At 33.0% G+C, this 20,428-nt stretch overlaps 2 protein-coding genes across 3 annotated transcripts in view; one reads left to right on the top strand and one right to left on the bottom strand.

The window, feature by feature from the left end:
- The window catches only part of LOC149911313 (frequenin-2), a 201,170-nt gene that overhangs the window by 85,655 nt on the left and 95,087 nt on the right, over positions 1-20,428 (bottom strand). The gene's annotated exons all lie outside the window — the stretch shown is intronic.
- LOC149911315 (uncharacterized) lies at positions 10,809-13,107 on the top strand. The gene is made up of 2 exons (XM_090105274.1): positions 10,809-10,963; positions 11,813-13,107. Exons 1-2 carry the CDS (start codon positions 10,949-10,951, stop codon positions 12,755-12,757), a joined length of 960 nt encoding a protein of 319 aa, XP_089961400.1. The 5' UTR covers positions 10,809-10,948; the 3' UTR covers positions 12,758-13,107.

Genomic DNA, 20,428 nt, shown 5'->3' with positions numbered 1-20,428 from the left:
ATGCTGAGATAATAGATATTGTTAATCACTTCGATCAATTGAGTAATTTAGGTACTAAAATAGTCTGTTCTTTTATGAAAAATCGACGAAAAATGCACTAGCCGTTTCACTTAAGCTGCCATTTTAAAAACACTGATGCAAATAAATGTGGACGCCGCATTTGCCTTTAAAATATGTCATACTTAGAGTGGATGCAATGCCTTTTATGGAGTAAGTGCTTAAATAAAAAGAGTAGCCACGTTTCACGGAAGCTATGAGTTCTCTCATGAATTTCGATACTGTTTACTGTTTGTATTTTATTTCTGCGAATTATAACACGTGAAATAAGTGTTTATAAAGTTGAAGTTTTAATAAAAAAAAATATACATTTTGCAATATGAGATGTTGGCATAAGTGAAAATTCTCGGCTTATTTTATCTATGCTCTCCCAAAATGAAGTTCCAAAGGACCGGGTTTTATCTGATCGTACCCTTGTATTAAGAAGATACCATTATAAGAATATTTATATATGCTATTAGCAGTCCGCCCCGGCTTCGCCCGTGGTACATATTTACGTTTTCTCTACGTAAAAACCATCCTCGTACTTCAAGAAATATAATAAAAAAAGAATTATCGAAATCGGTTCAGCCGTTCTCGAGTTATGCGCTTACCAACACATTTTGCGATTCATTTTTATATATAAGACTAGCGGTCCGCCCCGGCTTCGCCCGTGGTACATATTTACGTTTTCTCTACATAAAAACCATCCTCGTACTTCAAGGAACATAATAAAAAAAGAATTTTCGAAATCGGTTCAGCCGTTCTCGAGTTATGCGCTTACCAACACATTTTGCGATTCATTTTTATATATAAGAAGAAGATAAGAAGATTATACAATATAACAAACTAGTTAGTTGTTATCATTTGTATATTTGAGTGAAATTAGCTTATTTACTTAATAAGAGACTTTAGAAACCTTGCTGTTACCTGGAATTTATGAAATTAGTTCGTTTACAACAGCATGAATACTTCAATAATTTCAACGTGAATTTAAATCTACATTTGAATTATTACAATATTTTATCATTGAATTGTAATGATATGTATCATTAAATAAGAAATCACCTTGTAATATTGTTGATTTCAATGTAAATAAATTAGAAATACAAATACTGTATTGAGAAAATTCAATACATACTAATTTCTAACATTGCAATGAATGTAAATTGAATTGTACTGAAACTTATTGAATGTTTTATGAAATTATAGTAATTTATAAGTAATGAGAATTAGAAGAACTCTGTTGTATAAATACATACCTACTTTTCATAGGTAAAGCTAAAATTTCTAGCTTTTTAATTGACATGTCATGATATTAATAATTCTTTATTTAGAACAGTTTGGAAAACAAAAGCAAACGTGTTATTTACGAAGGTAATTATTTGGTATTACAATACCTTAGGCACAGAATACATAATAGTAGCTAAACGCTACCTTAGGTATAGATTCTTTCAAGCTAGGTCTTTTTCAAATTATAGTCTGTCTGATTTTTAGTAATTGCTAATTTGCTAGTAAAAAACATTTCTATTTGAATTTAAGGTTTTTCTCATAAATTACACATTCTAGTAATATTACCTATTATTTAGTCCAAACAAAATTACTTCTATTGTTACCGCCAGTAATACGTACGGTTTTTTTTTAATTTTAATCTCAAATTCCCTGAATTCACGTATATAATTTTATTTTAAAATCCTTACATTTATTCGACGACAACAAACACGAATAAAATGTACTTACGCTGAAATCCACGTCGTAATTCCGAATGAAACTAATTAAGTGATCGTTATGTTAAGGTTGTATTATTCGCTTACTTTGAAATAAAATATATACGTAAAGACTAATTTTATATAGAGGAATATTTTGTATGTACAGTTAAGCCCGAAAATGGATAGATTTCTAGCTTTCAATAGTAGAACATTTTATTCCTGAACGATTCGGGCTAAGTATATATTTTGTATTGTCATTGGTTGATTCGGGCAAAGCAGGGGAGAGAGGCTAGTTTTAACAATTAAAATAAATAATTAAAATGCGGTGATATAATATAATATCTGTCTTATAAGGATTACGTTAGATATTAAACAGATTTTAGAGTAAAACTCGCATAAAAATGTAATAAATTCAGTGGGTTGGGTTTATATTTTTATGGTCGAACTTGGTCGGATTATTTAAACGGGGCAGATTTTATCTTTAATCTTAATGATGCTATTTATTAATGTATTTTTAGGAAATTCTCCAAGTATACTTCAAATAATTAAATAATTGCAATTAAGCGGGAAAAATTAATAGTTTATCTTTACCTCCATTTCAAATGTAGGGTAAATGTTCTAATATCTTGGAATACTTTTTAGACCCGGCTGGAATGGTCTGAACTTTTACTTTATATCAGATCAACAAGCAACTTAAATGATTAGATTCTTCTTCGGCCACCGTGTGGACCTACGATTCGTTACTAGACTTTTACCTGCAAAATAAGTTCTATGAAAGATAATATAATGTAGTACATCTTAGATACGAGTCATACCGACTCAGAGATGTAATATAGATAGAAGATATTACCATCTATGCATTTAACAAATATAATAATTTAAAATACATGAACTTTTCTGCAAGAAGAAGCAAATGCTATACACTAGTATATAACCTTTTCTCGAGTTGTAAGGAAAGGAGATTTATCTAGTAACTTCATTTTAATGTACGCCGTTAAACGTTTTACAGCCGGGATTACAGCAAAGGTGTCGTAATAATCTCTACGTCTTGGAATCCGTATATATTGTGCTAGCTTTACCATTTAAATGGGTGACTTTATTATTTGAATTTGTGTATTGTTAATTCAATTTTGAAAAACTAGGAGCATGCTTCATGCTTCAAATAAGGCCAGCTCACACTAAGGCTAAACCCTACAGGAGGTCCGCGTGAAATAGTTGCATGCGTGTTTCTTGCGATGAGTGGGGGAGCCGGAGACCCTTCTCCTTTCCTTCTATCGTTAATCTTTTCCTTATCCCTTAAAAGCGAGCAACGCATATCTAGAGGCTTGACCTTTGCAAATGTTCATTGGAAGTGTTTATCGCTTACCATAAGGTGAAAATTTAGTTATCCGATCTAACGTAAAAAGCTAGAGTTCTCGAAACACTCATGCAACAAATCTGGTCCACAACTACAATTCTTTACCAGAACGTATACCTAGGTACCTGTGAACTAAACTAAAACTTTTTCCTGCACGAAAAGCAAATACCATACTAACAATAAACTTTGTGAATAAGTATAATTAATAATTATCTTCACTTTATCCACCAGTCATATAAAACACTAGCTGTGCCCCGCGGTTTTACCCGTAGTGCTCCGCTCATGATGATATGTAGCCTGTAGTCCGCCTCGATAAATGGGCTATCTAACACCGAAAGAATTTTTCAAATCAGACCAGTAGTTCTTGGGATTAGCGCGTTCAAACAAACAAACAAACTCTTCAGCTTTATAATATTAAAAAAGTAAGAAGATATCACGAATGATTACGAGTAATAAATGTCTATAATAAAATATAATAATGCATACAAACCTTGTATTACATATAATTTATAATTGGGCCTTCGATGAACAGTTGTTTTACCTTGAAACCACAAAATGTATACGCGATATTTCTCAAAAATATCAACTTATTGGTTAGTTAAACAAGGTTATGATTATGATTGATGTGCCAAATGCCTTTGACCTCTTGAGCGACAGATGCTTCGTTTCATTCGACGAATAAATTAACACGCAAAATTAACTTATCTATTTCTGTAAAATAAGACTTGTTTTATTTTAAGAAAAAGAAAATTTGATTTTAAAATATTGTTATGCCGTGGATGTTTCTGAACATGTCTGAATATTGACGTGTAAAAAGCATTTCATCTATTAAAACTCTTTCAATATGGATAAAACAAATTGTTACTAATTCATAATTATATAATGCATTTATACATTACAACTGCTCATTTGTTAACGTTGCTTCTCGAAGCTATTAAAATAGTTTTAACACAATCAAAAATTCAAAGTTGAGCCAGCTAGTTGTTTGAGCAAGATTATAGTCCTCCTTAATTGTGAATTTCGTAATATTGTACATGAATATTAAAACCAAAGTTAGACGAGCCTACTAATTTAAAAATAATCGTTTCGTTGATGCATTCATCTTTCTATAGAGGCTTTTAACCTATTAATTTATACAGTATTATGTTATATCTTTCGGTATCGTATGACTGTAATTAAAACCTAACGTAACAAGACGATGTTACGTTTCTCTGGTATTTTTCTGTTTTCTCTACACATAATATTTATCGATGTATAATTAAAGGTGATAGTGAAATTCCATTTAGATTGTAATTCCCACAATTATAGTAGTAGAATATTATAAAGCTGAAGAGTTTGTTTGTTTGTTTGAACGCGCTAATCTCGTAAACTACTGGTCCGATTTGAAAAATTCTTTCGGTGTTAGATAGCCCATTTATCGAGGAAGGTTATAACTTATAGGCTATATATCATCGATCGATCGATCGCTACGACCAACAGGGGTGGAGCCACGGGGGTGAAACCGCGCGGAGCAGCTAGTAATATTATAAATGCGAAAATTTGTGAGGATGTGTATGTGCGTGTTTGTAACTCTTTCTTATGCAAATACTACTAAATCGATTACAATTAAATTTAGCACACATATCGAGGGTAACTTGGATTAACACATAGGATAGGTTTTATCCCGGAAATCCCACGGGAACGGGAACTATGCGGGTTTTTCTTTGAAAACGCGGGCGAAGCCGCGGGCGGAAAGCTAGTATTATAACATATGGAGGTTTGCATAGAATGAGATTGTTATGTTATTTTTAATAAGTCAAAAAACGTACAACATTAGATAAAATTTTATAAATTTTTATTTTGTTTGATTTTTTTTATTTATTTAGTACATACTAAAATTTAGGTAAAGAAACATTCTTTTTATTTTTTATATTAAGTTTAATTTTAAATATAAAAAAATAAAAATGCAATAAATTACAATAATTTATCGCTTCGCTTTTTTCTGTTTTTAGTAAAACACATGCATAATTTAGAAAACATCTGCGTTCATGCGTTTTTATTCCCCACGATGTTAGATAAAAATCTTATAAATATAAATCATATACAGTGGTGGTCATATAATTAAGAACGCTGATACAAAGGGAAGATTTTTTCAGACTAAGATGCATAACTAATTTCGTGTAATTATTTTTATTTTTCTCGATATAGAAATACTTTTCCAACAAATTACTGTATTCATTAATACACGTGATTAGCCTAAAAATTAATAGACAAACTTTTTACACTACTTCTAAACATAGTATTCCTATTTACTAGCTGGTCACGTAATTAAGAACGCTGAATAGTTTATACTTTTATTCAAATTTCAATAGAGAACACTCGACTCGATTTGTTGTGTGTTGTGTGTTGTGGTTGTTTGTATAATTTTGACGCCATTAAGTGTTGCAAAAGATTAAAAGTGATTACTTCTCATAAAAAAAAATGGAAAAAAATAAAAGTTGTGATAAATCTACTAGGGAAGTTATAATAAAACTTCGCGGGAAGAATTGGTCTTATAAAAAGTGCATCTGCAATGTTCAAACTATGGTTTTCCACGCTATAAGGCATTTTGATACGTATCAAACAACTTCAGATGTCCCACGTATGCCAAGACAGAAAAAACAACTCCTCAAGATGACCGAAACATCGTCCGTATGGTGAAACAAAATCCTTTTAAAGGGTCCAATGGGCTGAGAAAAGAATATTTCAGCGAAAATAACCCTTCAGCAATCGCAGCACGCACTATTCGAAGACGTTTGGTAGAAGAAAAATTGCACGGTCGGATAGCAAGAAAAGTAAGCATGTTGAAACTTTGCCACAGGCAAGCCCGGCTTAGATTTGCAAGAAAATATGAAAACTGGACTGTGCGACAGTGGAAAAATGTACTTTTCTCTGACTAAACGAAAATAAACAGACTATGTTCCGATGGAAAACGATATGTTCGACGTCCTCCGAATACAGAATTCGACCCTAAGTACACGAAAGTTACATTAAAGCACGGTGGTGGAAATGTGAAAGTTTGGGGGTGCTTTTCTGGACATGGTGTTGGACCTGTAAAGTTGATAGAAGGTAACATGAATCAATTCCAATACAAAAATATACTGGAAGAAACAATGTTACCTTATGCTGAAGAAGTTCTACCGGTTATTTGGACATTCCAGCATGACAATGATCCAAAGCACACTGCACACACTGTAAAGGAATTTCTAACAGCGCAGTCAGTTTCTGTTTTGGACTGGCCAGCTAAGAGCCCTGACCTAAACCCAATAGAGAATCTGTAGTTCGTAGTAAAGAAAAAGGTTTCAAATACATAGTGTCGAAATTTAAGGGAGCTATACGACGTTTTCTTAGAAGAATGGAACTCTATTTCTCTAGGAAAATGTCAAAAATTAATAGAGTCAATGCCTCGCCGGTGTAAAGCAGTAATTAAAAGCCGTGGACATGCTATTAAATATTAATTTTAGTTAAAAATGTATTAACTTGCTTTACAAATTTTTCTCGCAACGTATTATTGTATTTTTTTTAAATGAAAGTGTCATACAAAACAATTCCCGAGCAGATAAATTAATCGTTCTTAATTATTTGACCAGCTTCATTATTATTTGAATGTGTTGCTTTGGTAAAATAAATTATTTTTGAATAAAATATTGTTGGCGATTTTATTATTTATTCTTAAACTTAGTTGCTCTATTAATGTGGCTATTTTATGACATAACTAGTTGCTTCTCAGAAGGTGCACATCTCTGTGTATGACATTATTTAAATAAAAATTTCTAGTACTTCAGATCGTTCTTAATTATATGACCACCACTATATATGATGCAACATAATCTAGACTATATTTAATAATAAATAACGGCTTATAATATGAAGGTTAAAATATGTGAGATATCGCGAAATACGCACAAAGTCCACTTTTGCTCTTAATTCATGTCACTTTTGCTTAAAGTGACATAATAATACATTACGATAAAACCGGTGTCTTATAAACATGTTATAAATTCAGAGCATCGTAAGCCTATATTCGTGAACACTCAAACGTCAAAAATGCCTCATTTCGAACGCTTATTATACTGTCTTTATTAAATATTTATCGTTTATATATTTGTAATAAAAAATGTACTTACAAGCGTAAAGAACTGAGTATTTTTTTTTCATTGAGCTTATTATTATTCTGTCGGAGTTGTTAATAATTTAACAGGAGTCTGGTGTTGTCATACACACGGAGAATTTCGAAAAATGTTGCCACTAATTTAAAAAAATACAGACAGTTGCAGTCAAGTTGCAGTCTTAATTTAATATTAAATTAGCTCCAAAATAGCTGTCATAAATTTAAAAGCAAATGTATGCTCCTGCAACTTCAATTCCGGATGTGTCCAGGGCAAGTTTAACTCTAAAAGTGTTCCCGTGTAGCTATGAAGTAATAAAGTGAATTTTAAAAAGTGTTTGTCACACCGGATTCTCAACTAAATTTAATCAGACACTTCCAAAATGTATGAAAAATTTCGCATTTGATGCGCGCACGGAGAGACGATACTTAAAATGACTTTCACGTGAGCGTATTTCGTAAATGTAAATTTGTTTTAGTGTTGGTATGGAGGACAACAGAACATAATATGGTGAATCAACGTATATCTACATCCGTGGGTTGAAAGGGTTTCCGCGATCTCCTGAGACAACATAATGTAGCAAAGAATTTGACATAACCCTTATTTTCCAGAGTCAAAGGTTCTATGTAGAATTTGTACCTTGTAAAAATGATGATGTAAATGATGTTACCTACTTTTTCCTGGCATTTTAAAAGTTCAAATTAATTTACTATTAAATGTGATTAAAACAAAAGATAAATATAATATAAGTAAATTTATTCCAAACCCTCGAATTTGATATTTTTTAACTTTAATATCAAATAGTTCCGAAATTATATTTACAAGTGTTAATTATATTTCCATTTCGTATTAAAATCAAAACCGCAATTGAGATACAGTACCAACAAGCTAATCCATTAGCTGAAACACAATCTAACACCAAATAATTCGGCCAGGCTAATAATGATTTGATTTCCCAAAAATATAATAGAAAACAAAATAATTACATATATAGGATTCCTTGAGGGTTCGTTAAGAAAACACAGAGTTGTTGAGATAAGATATCTCATTAAGAAAGATTAGGATTTTTCTTTCAAAAAATATCTGCCTAATATCCTGAGGGGTGAAAATATAATATGGATAAGTAGCCTTCACGCAATAAACCGCAATATCATCCTATGTTTTTCTCCTTATGATGCCCATCTTATCTTTGAAATTGGTTCCACTGCATTTCTTAAAAATCTCACAAGATTTTTTGGAACAGAGTTTAAACAAAATTACTAATATTATGTGTAATAATGCATAAGATAGAATGGAGGATAAAAAAAATGAAAAATTTGAATGAATCCTTTCAAATATAAAAGTGAACGTAGAGAGAAAATTATTCCCTAGACTATCTAGCTGACTGGACTTAGTAAAGAGAAAAACAAGTTCTTAATGAATTTCAAAATCTCAATAAGTAAACATGTTTTTGTACAGAACTGAAAATTTAAAGCACTTAGAACAAAAAATCATAGACTGTAAAATAAAAAAAAAACCTTACTGAACGCCGGTGTTAAATTGTTATTATTCCATATTTTGGCATAAAGGGGTAATAATTTTAGAAACGGAATGGCCGCAGTAAATGAAGTAATTAGCCTCGCTATGGTCGCGTAAAAGCTTTTCTATTGCTTTTTGTGCTTTTAATTATTTTTAGTACTAAATGAACCCCATCTGGGTGAAGCGTGCACACGTATATGCTGCTTTGTGTTCTACTAATAATCACACGTATGGCTAAGGCAGCTAATTTTCATGGAGAATAGCTTTTTTAGGATTATATTGTACTAGACTTTTTGTACGTTGTATATTGTTCTAGGTTTTACTTCTTATATGGGTGAAAGCAAAAAAATTCTAGTTATCAGAAGAACCAATTATCGCCCTATTTTACTATAGATAGTATTTGCTAACTAGTATTAGCTAATTAGTGAATCATTTTTAAATTTGGTTAATATGTTTTGTTTATAATCCTTACAAACATAACTACAATTTACAAGTACATATGTCAATTTTGAGCAAAAAAAATGTTTTACAGAAAATTGAAAATTATTCTCAAAATATAAAATGTAGAGCGACGCGACGGCAGGGATGTTCCGAATCGCGTATAAGCAGCAGGTGCAGCCGGTCGCTTTGATAAGAATTAACCCAATAACGTTTCTAGCAAAAATATATATTTTTTAATCTTTACGAAATTTATGTGCTTAGAAATTAATGTATAATTTGTATATTTTTTTTAAATAATAGAGAACGTTTTATGATAATTTAGTGATGAAAAGCTTTGTTTTATTAAAATCTTTTTTGTTTGGAATTGGGATATTTTTGTAACGAACGGTATTGTTATTTACAATAACGCTAGGCATAAAAATTAAATCAATGAAAAATACTATATTTGTTATTCAGTTGCCGTTGGTGATCGGTCGTTTTGGAAATCTTTGGGGGAGGCCTATGTCCTGCAGTGGACGTCCTGAAAGGCTGGAATTATGATGAATGATGATATTTGTCTATATGTATCATGTAACATTATAGAAATAAAGATAAATGTAAGATATTAATTTAAAGTTTAGTAATCATCTTTGTTGCTTGTGCATCAGATGCAATGTTTTGTATTGTAGGTATGTGCTAAAGGAGCTCTTGGTTCAATTTATATAGGGCCTTTTATAACATCAATTGTTATTACAATTGAATATGTATGAGTATTGAGTGAACAAATATTATAGTAAGTCTGAACTATGTAGCTTTATCAATTCTCTCTAGCACATAAGATATACCGTACCTAGTACACATTTTGCGTAGTTTGAGAGGATTTTGATATATTAAAATTTAACAGTTATGGTTCGTAGTATTATTACGATTAAAATCTAATTTGATTTTAAATTATGTAAATAAATAACCGTATTTCGTTATTTAGGTACATTGTAAAATTTGTAATGTAATCTTGTGGTTTTTTTTAAATTTTTATCTTTGGTTTTATAAAGAATATTTAATATAAAAAATAAAAATGTCTTTAATTTATTAAAATAATTGTAACGTTTGTTAATATGCCTTTAAAGTTGAAAATAAAGCAAGTGTCACAAGTGTGGCAGCTTTATAACAAGTATATTTCAAGAATAATTATTATTATAAAATGAAAATTATTTTACATGATAATTATAAAATAAAATACAGTCAAATTTTAAAACCGCAGACAACCTTAAACTGCAACAATCAATGTCAAAATTGGTTATTGCAAAAATTGTTAAGAAAAGGCTTCTAATCTCAGTTGAAGGTAAAAGGACATTCACGTTCGATTAAAAGCGATATAGAAAATACAATATGTATTTCATAAATTAACGAGCACGTCAAGCGACTATGGCACGTAACGCACATCGATAACAAGAACGAGTTGAAAATGCGAGTGTTGGATGCTAAGGCGGCAAATCGAATGCGCTCCGGCCAGCCACGGACCTCGCCGAAAAGAAAGGACCGTATACTTGTTAAATAATGACGATAGTTGCAAGTAACCGAGTGAAATGTCCGTAGGGATGGAGTGTTCTGGCGAGATGAGCACATTGGTATTTAAGAGCGGGTCGGTGTGGCGAATGTCATCAGTTAACACAAGCTCACACAGCCAGGAACATCTCCAAGAAGTGGATTTGTTCTGAGTGGTGTAACTTCGTCGTAGCACCAAAGTCTCTTTACGGTCGTACCGTTTGCCCACGCACAAAATGCGCGCTTTCGTGGTAAGTGTGCGAGCGGTTTTTCCAACCCCTGTTTTCTATTTGGCACAAGCGATTTTTTTATTTGTCCCATTCCAGAATTGAAGTTTCACAGTGAAGTGTTTAGTGCATAGTGTGTTGTGACAGTACTGTGCCAAATTGTGAATGGCTGAACCAGGAATATTGGGAATCGAAAGCCTCGAACTTCACAAATTAATTTAAGGATAATTTTAACACTCCACTTAATTGTCTTCTTATTCTTGATACAAAAATTAAAAATTCCCGAATCATAAACAAATTATGTCAATTTGGGAAAAAGTCGATTACCATTCAGACAGTTATGTGCAAAAAGAGTTCATTTGTATTCCACATATCGTGTAACATGTAACAGTGCGATTCTGACCCAAATACTAAATACTTATGTTATGTAATCGATCCATTTCAAATTGTTTACCGCGTAGTAGCCAACTCGGTTACGTCACTATAACGCGCTCATCTGATTATTATTTTGATATGATCTCCTTTACAAACACCGCTGAATTGCACTTTTGCAAACGTGTTACTTGTTACTTTTTACATCTTGCCAAGCGAAATTATGCGATATAATGTGTCTTAAGATAAATTGAATTGAGTCTTTGTATTAGAAATCAAAAGAGATTTTAATGTACCATTTATTAAATATGTACATTAATATCCGTCTTATTAGCATTAAAATATTCGAAAGCAATAATGCGTGAATTTATAATTACTAAATAAAAATTTCAAGTCCACATTTTTATGTAAATAGTAAAATATGTATTTAACACATCTTATTTAAACATTTTAAGTTTTTGGAGTGTGCACAATTTTAACGCATCGTTTTTATTGTTATAGATCCTTGCCTGCGTGGCACTCGCCTACGGGCGCCCCGAGCCTCCAGTGGGCTACAGCTACCCCGCTCCATCAAGGCATTCAGCCCCATCAGGCAGCTATGGTGCTCCTTCCCTCGGAGGAATTAGAGTTTCCTCAGGCCACTCTGGTCTCTCTTTCGGAGGTGTCTCCGGTGGACACTCTGGATTCTCTAGCGGTGGACTCTCGCTCAGCTCCGGCGGTGTAAGCAGTGGTTTCGGAGGTGGACTCGGAGGCGGTCTTGGAGGTGGATTCGCTGGTGATGCCGGTTTCGGCGGCGGCTATGCCGGTGGCTACTCTGGCGCTCCTCTAGTCCAGAAGCACATCTACGTCCACGTTCCTCCCCCAGAACCCCAAGAACAGAGGCTGCCACGCATCACTCCAGTCGCTCCTCCCCAGAAGCACTACAAGATCATCTTCATCAAGGCCCCGACTCCTCCTACCCCCGTAGCTCCCATCATCCCCATCCAACCCCAGAACGAGGAGAAGACCCTAGTCTACGTTCTCGTCAAGAAACCCGAAGAACAACCCGACATCGTCATCCCCACCCCGGCTCCCACTCAACCCTCAAAACCAGAAGTTTACTTCATCAAATACCAGACCCAAAAGGAATCAGATGCCGCTATCAACGGTGCTCTCGGTGGTGGCTCTCTGGGCGGTGGCGCTATCGGAGGTGGTCTCATTGGCGGCGGTTCCATCGGCGGTGGATCTATCGATGGTGGCTCTATCAACGGTGGCTCTCTTGGCGGCGGTGACCTCAGCGGCATCGGCGGTGGTTCAGTGCTCGAAGGCGGAGCCTCCGGTCACGGTGGAGCTGAAATCTCTGGCGACTTTGGCGCTAGCGCCGTCGACGAAAGCGTGGCGGGACACGGTGGCTCAGCCAGCTCGCAATACGGACCCCCCGGTCACGTTGCTGGACCTCTTCACTAAACTAAAATTGGCGATTACGTAAGGTGGTAGGATGCAAGATAAATTATTTATTGCTAAGCGAAAAATAACTGAAGACGTTATAGTGACGTCTTCGTATTCATCGAGGCTGTATAAAGATTTATCTGTTCGCCACCGACAGCTCACGATCGAATTGCCTGTACATAGTCATCTTCCTATATTCGAACGCGAGCTCTCATCGACATAACTGAGTTATGTGCATCGCCATTCATCTTTACTTGTTATTAGTGCACAGTGTTAATGTTGTTCCAACGAAGTATTTTACTGCGACTGTTACGTTTATGTATTATAAATAGCTTTTTTATTTTTTTATAATAAAACGTGTAATGCAATTTTGTTTTTTGTAACCTAATGGGGATCGGGTGGGCCGATGTTACGTCACTTCTGAAAGTAGTCGTGAAAGGCAGGTCCGAGCGAGGGCGGTCAATGCGATTCGAGAGACTCCTTTCTCATACGTACGATTAGTTCGATACAATATTAAAATTGTTAATTATAATCGAAGCGAGCCATGTTACGCAACTGACGAAGCGAGATACCGCTCTCCGCACAAACCGCTCCGTTCACAGCAGCTTTAATGGATCATACGTGTAATCAAAGTTTGGTATAATTTAGTAATCTGTAGACAAATTACATAAAAACTATTGGCTTTGATACTTTCGAAATACAATATAGATAAAATTTATGGGCATTTGAAAGGTATGTTAGGAGAATGGTGAATGGGTCGTCGTAAATTTTTTTATTCTTTTTGTAGATGGCAAGATTATCTCGTACATGTAGATCTTATCATTTACATTATTATTTCAAATTACAATTCAAATTGTTTTTAACTATTTGGTATATTTCCGTTGTTTAGACCACGAGCTAAAAATAAAAATGAATCTATTGTTTTAATCAGGAACACCAAAAATATTCATATTCGATCATAAATATTTTAGACCGCTGTATGTTCTACCTTTGGAGATCGTTGGAACTGCACTTTTATATTGGCAGTGTGCCGAAAAACTCAACCCAAATTGGCAAAATTCGTCGCTAGAGTCACAACTATATTCGAATGAAAGAATCTCGAATTCAAGGACAAAAATATGTGTTGCAAGATTTATTCGGAACTCGATTTATTGTTACACATTCCACATACAAGGTGGTTTTCTGAACTTGGTAAAGATACGGTGTTTCGTAAAGTAATGTTACGTAAACTTGACTAGCTACTTATTACTTTGGAGTTCGCCTTTTAGCCAGTAGATATATTTTTATGAATGAAATTATAAGGGCTTTTATATTTATGGTTTATAGAGACAATAATTGATAGGAGTCTCAATTTTAATTTGGTCAATCCTTTCGTACTAACCTAACCTTCAATTCACGAATAGTTAAATTCCCGATGAAGTTTATTAATTGAAAGTCTTCCAAAGCTCGACATAGTTGCCTTATTACCTGCTTATTGCTTAACCATATACAAAATTGATCAGTGAACTAGTGAAATGCATCTGGCACATAAAGGAGTCGGCGAAATTCACTATTTATTAAGTGTTTTATACACTTTGTGATTTAAGATTAGTTTTTATTATTATACTAGCGGTCCGCCCCGGCTTCGCCCGTGGTACATGTTTACATTTTCTCTACATAAGAACCATCCTCGTACTTCAAGGAATATAATAAAAAAAGAATTATCGAAATCGGTTCAGCCGTTCTCGAGTTATGCGCTTACCAACACATTTTGCGATTCATTTTTATATATAAGACTAGCGGTGTGCCCCGGCTTCGCCCGTGGTACATGTTTACGTTTTCTCTACATAAGAACCATCCTCGTACTTCAAGGAATATAATAAAAAAAGAATTATCGAAATCGGTTCAGCCGTTCTCGAGTTATGCGCTTACCAACACATTTTGCGATTCATTTTTATATATAAGACTAGCGGTCCGCCCCGGCTTCGCCCGTGGTACATATTTACGTTTTCTCTACATAAAAACCATCCTTGTACTTCAAGGAATATAATAAAAAAAGAATTATCGAAATCGGTTCAGCCGTTCTCGAGTTATGCGCTTACCAACACATTTTGCGATTCATTTTTATATATAAGAGATTGTATGTTAGGCTTTATATAAATTGTTCATACTTAGAAAGGGAGTTTCCCATTCATCATGATCAGCTCATGTCAGTCCATTGCTGTACGGAGCCCGATTACTAATGATTTATTGAACGGTCACAGAACTTGGACTAATACTACAATCACTATAAATCTATATACAATACAATTAAGTAAACAAGGAATAAAGGGTTATTATTTGTGTTATGATTAAATTCATATCTGATTATTCATGCTTAAAAAAATTATTTCAGAAATGTTTACAACAAACCATTAGTAAACACGTAATGCCTCATCAAACAAAGATCACGTATTTCGCGGAATTCCAACATTTCTCAAAATAAACAAGAAATGTTAAAACGTCCAAAAATGTTACTTCACTCGACGTTTTCGTAGTTATGAAATACTCAAATTCAAAAGCCTAAAACGTTCTTTTAAAAATTCACGTCGTCAAGAAAGAGATAATCTTCCGTATCCAAGACTCGGCGCAGTAAGAAACTGTGTTAAAACGCCTTTGTTTTCAAGTGCCTTCACCTGCCCTTTTGTCAAACTTGTCCGCTTCACGATAAAAGCTTTGTGCATAAATAATGACATACTTTTCTCTTCGCTTTATGTGGAATGGCAAATCGCATGTTGGTTGACTCAGAAAGTGCTTGTTAGGGACGCTAATTGGCTGATCCTTTGAATTACAAGTCTTAGATGGACTTTGTACTCCGGAATACGGCTAGCCTAGAAAAATGAGTAGGTAGCCTATTTTGTACGTAAAACTTTGGAAACAAATATCAGAAAGATAAAGTCAAAATATGGTAGCAACATTGTTTCCTCCTCATAGACGTTGCCAAAATTAAACTAAATCCAAGCTTGATTTATAGAATGTGTCCAAGAAGGGTCATTGCGCCTGTTCGCGTCCACTTAGTGCAGTTGGAAAGTTTGAAGGAGAAAATAAAAATGTTCCAGAACAAATTTCAACGCAAAATTTATGTAACGTGTTCATTACATAGTCTATTTTAAGATTTACTTTCAATTGTGTTGGAAATATCATGTGGTTTTTATTTATCTAGATAAATAGCAGAATTAGGCGTTTTACCCAGTTCGCGTCCAAAAATTCCAGTTTGCGTCCACCCGTGGATCAGTTCGCGTCCACTAGCTTAGAAAAGGAATAAAGAGTGTATTGGGTGATATTTTATCAGATAAATGCAAATAAAAATTAGATTTTAATAAATTATTTATTTACGAATATAGTTATTTAATAAAAACCGGCCAAATGCGAGTGGGACTCGCAAACCGAGGGCTCCGTATTAACCTGTTTTTTTTTCACGTGTTTTAACTGTAAATGCTTATTTTTTCAATGTTTCCCTTATTTGTGCTATAAGACGTTGCTTCGTACCAAACTTCAAGTGTCTGTGTTCACGTAAAGTACCCTGTAGGTTTTGATTCCCTTGCGAATGTTGAAATTTGCGAAAATTTGCAGCATAAACGGCTGTATCTTTTGATTGCTTTGGCTTATAAGTTTGATTTTTTCACTGCTTCAAGGGACCGTAGACTTGAGTATTCAATATAAATTTCAGCTTTATACCTCCACGAGTTACTGAGAAAAAAGGTCTTGACAGAAAGACAGACCGGCAGACGGACATACAGACGGACGGATAACAAAGTGATCCTACAAGGATTCCGGTTTTTCCTTTTGAGGTTCGGAACCCTAAAATCAACATTATTATTAATATAATTCACTGTAAGGAAACTGGAAAAACTTATTTATATTTATCTTCTCATCATTAATAGAACTAATAATTAACAAAAAAAGTTACGTTATGTAAATAAATAATAATCAGTTCTATTAAGATTACCTACCTACCCTATTTTTTAGTTTCTAATGAATTAAATTTCTTTTTTGTTTATATTATTTTCTTAACCACAGACTTATTGACTCTCATTCTCAAAGATACTAGTCTCATTCTTAGAATACCCATTTTAAAATGAAAAAAATAGCATAAAAATTTGCTAATTTGAATGAAAATTTAAATTATCAACTTGTATTCTTAGTCAAAAATTTACAATCTATTTTAAATTACATATTTTAACAAACAATTCATTGCTACGTAATGAAAAATAATGTGGACGCAATATGTTCTATTGTTATGCACTATAGGTATAGTTTGCGCCCACCGTGGACGCAAAATGGAAGTTGTACAAATTCGGTGTAGTAATTCGCGTCCACCTTATTTTAGCTATTAATTGTAAAAGAAATAAGCTGATTTATAATCCATACTATTCCATGTTTTGTTAGCAAAGTAAAGAAACAGTTACATATTCAAAAATTCACATTTAACAATAAGATACTTACCGTCAAACGCAACGCTGCGCACTATTTTTTTCTCAAAATCCCGCGCGTTTCAGCTCTCTTGTTTAATAGCCAAAATTAAATATTTTTTTTAAATAGGATAGGCGGTGCGCAGGCATATTTTGAATATGTGTGCATGTCTCTTATACATTGAGGTATTATCGGAAATTTTTCTTATTACAATTTTACTTAAAGTATACTTATTTTCGTGAATTTTCTAAAAGATATCCGCAAAATGGACGCGAATAGGCATGTGGACGCGAACAGGCGCAATGACCCTAATTAAAATGGAGGTTTGTAATGCAAAGGAGAATGGGCATTTTACTATGGAAGCTGGGCCTGAACCCTTGAGTTGGACCAATACACATGAGATATTGTTTTTATAATAGATCAAAACACATAGATAACGGGAAAAATATATATAAAAAAATAATCAACCGGGTTTTTGTACAGTCACATCAAGTTTTATTTCTTTGTGTATAATATTTTTTGCAGTAAATAACTGTTATAAGACAATGATAATATCTTTATGTTACTCCAATTCACTTTCACTTACAAATACGTACTAATCTTAAGCCTTCTAATAACCGAAATACACTAATATTATGTTTTGTAACAGGTACGCTATACCGTGTTTATTATAATTCAACGTAGTTAGACGTTTTTTGTGGTTAAACTCAGTCACTCCACTGACATTTAGATTTATATTTACTTCACTCGAATTAAAAACACCGTTATTGTGCGCAAAATAATAGTCAAATAAATAAAACTTTTTGCCTTGACTGTACAAGAACCCGGTTGATTTATTTTTTTATTTTATTTTTTTCATAAGGTATGTGTAATGATCTATCACAAAAACAATATTTCGTGTGTATTGGTCTTAGCCCAAGTTTCAGGCCCAATTTGCCCATTCTCCTTTAGCGGTTAACGAAGTCAAACACAAGCAAATATTGAGAAGATTCCTTTTAAAAATTTAACCTTATTTGTGTACTGATATTAAAAAAAATACTAAATAACGAGGTCCAGTCGTGACCTATCCTTATCGATTACATTATTAAATAAATTATTATAAAAGTGCTTTACATAAAACGAAATTTCAAATTAAAATATATTCTCAGAATATATTATAGTGCTTGATTTTATTCGCTCAATGTTTACAAGAGGTCCATTGGTCCTTAGATATCCCTTTTAGAGCAATATTTTAGTCCCATTTTCAAATATTAGTCGTGCATAATGAAATGAGTAAAGTTTCCTCGACATTTTTGTTCATGAAATAAACATGAGGTTTAAAAGAAATTATATTAAAAATTTTGGTCAATTAATTTGTTGTTAAGGCCATCGTTGTGTATTGTAAAAAATCGGTTTATAAAGAAGGTAAGAACTATATTATACTTTTATAATACCATATTTATATTTTTAAATTTGTACCAGTCATATTGATAGTATTAAAATTGTATTATCAATAATGATGATTAAAATTTAAATGTATTTCTAGACTTAATTTGTCTAAAATTGAAACAAATATCTGCCCTATCAGCTTTTAAATGCACTGGGTGACTAAATTATTCTTTTTGATAATTGCAACTTGTCTGAACTTCATACGAATTTTTAACACTAACAAACTTTATAGGCTATTGCAATATGCACTTCAAATAGCTTTAAATGGAGATCTCTCCATTGTCTTGTTTATAACATTAACATAACGCGCAACTACGCGTGATAAACATAACGATGACACACGTGACGTGCAGGAAAATGGTGTAAATCGAAAGTGATTCCAATTGTCGTCGGATTTTCCCTGTCTCCGTAAATTGACTTTAGAAGGAGGCAATCTTTCTTGATTTATATGTACAAATATTTTCGCGCCAACTTTGCGTTGCAAAATACCTACTCGGGTTGTGTTCGAGAAACTATGATATATTGGTGAAGATAGTATAATGCTTTATTTATCTTCTTATATATAAAAATTAATCGCAAAATGTGTTGGTAAGCGCATAACTCGAGAACGGCTGAACCGATTTCGATAATTCTTTTTTTTTTATATTCCTTGAAGTACGAGGATGGTTTTTATGTAGAGAAAACGTAAATATGTACCACGGGCGAAGCCGGGGCGGACCGCTAGTTGTAAATAATATTTGATAAGACAAGAAACCATGTATTAATTTTGACTCGTTATAATATTACATATTGGTATTCATCATGCATCCTTAATATTACTAAAGTAAAAAAACTGTTATTAATTCAAAATGTAAGACTTTAATTAAATAGAGAATACTTTTGCTTGATTTGCGTTCTTACCAAAAGAATGAAGTAAGAATGTAAAATGAAAAATGCATTTTATGAGAATATTACGTATAAGGAAAAAATTCAAGGGGTCAAGGTCAAGCTTTCGACATATTTTACGCAGTTAAGTTACAAAATATTACAAAACGTGAATTAATTATATAAAATATAAATATAACAGTAAAGTAAATCAACATGTTTGAGAAAATCTTAAAGTTTATACATAAGTAAAGAAGAGTTAGCTCTACCACTTTTAAAAGTTATTTCTGAAATTAATCTTCATACCAAATGTTATTTTAAAAATAACAGTCTAACAGGAAATTTCAATTAGATTCTGAAACTGTTTTTGGCGTAGTAAAAAGTGAATATCTTTCTGAAACTTCCTGTTCTTAGAATTTGGCAAAGTTCCAATTTGATGGTATTATTTATAATTAAATTAAGGCTCTATAAACTCATGTAGCCAGTTGTATAATGTTAGTTAAATTTCAACTAGTTTTTTTAGACTGTCGTTATTAGTGAGTTATATTTAGATGGGTCATTTTTCTATTTCTCTTTCTACATCTCAAAATAAATTTACATTCATGATAGATAACATCATAAATCAGTGCGTAATTAGTAAGATCTTTATATGTGATCTGCGGCTGAGAATATTTAGTTAGTTAATTTTTATATACAGATATAAAAAGTAGCGAAAAATTTATGTTTAAAAAAATGTTTTATAAACACAACAAGTTTGGGAGCAGCTTAATCTCCTGATTATTATAATAAGCTTTGTATTCTTTGCCAAAAATACCGCGAATACCTTAAGCGGTTCTATGTTTTACTCGTTACTACCACATGTTAGAACGTCACTAAATATGACTAAAAAGATTATTTATAATAAGAAAAATATGTAAAATTAAATGTAAAAAATTATACCTTGGACGGGCTGAAATCAAGAGCATA

The sequence above is a fragment of the Colias eurytheme genome, chromosome 1 (genome assembly GCF_061535395.1).
Source record: "Colias eurytheme isolate Ceu_HAF_F1 chromosome 1, ilColEury1 Martin Lab GWU primary, whole genome shotgun sequence".
NCBI lineage: Eukaryota > Metazoa > Arthropoda > Insecta > Lepidoptera > Pieridae > Colias > Colias eurytheme.
Note: the sequence above shows the minus strand (reverse complement) of the source record. Positions and strands in the feature narration are given on the sequence as shown.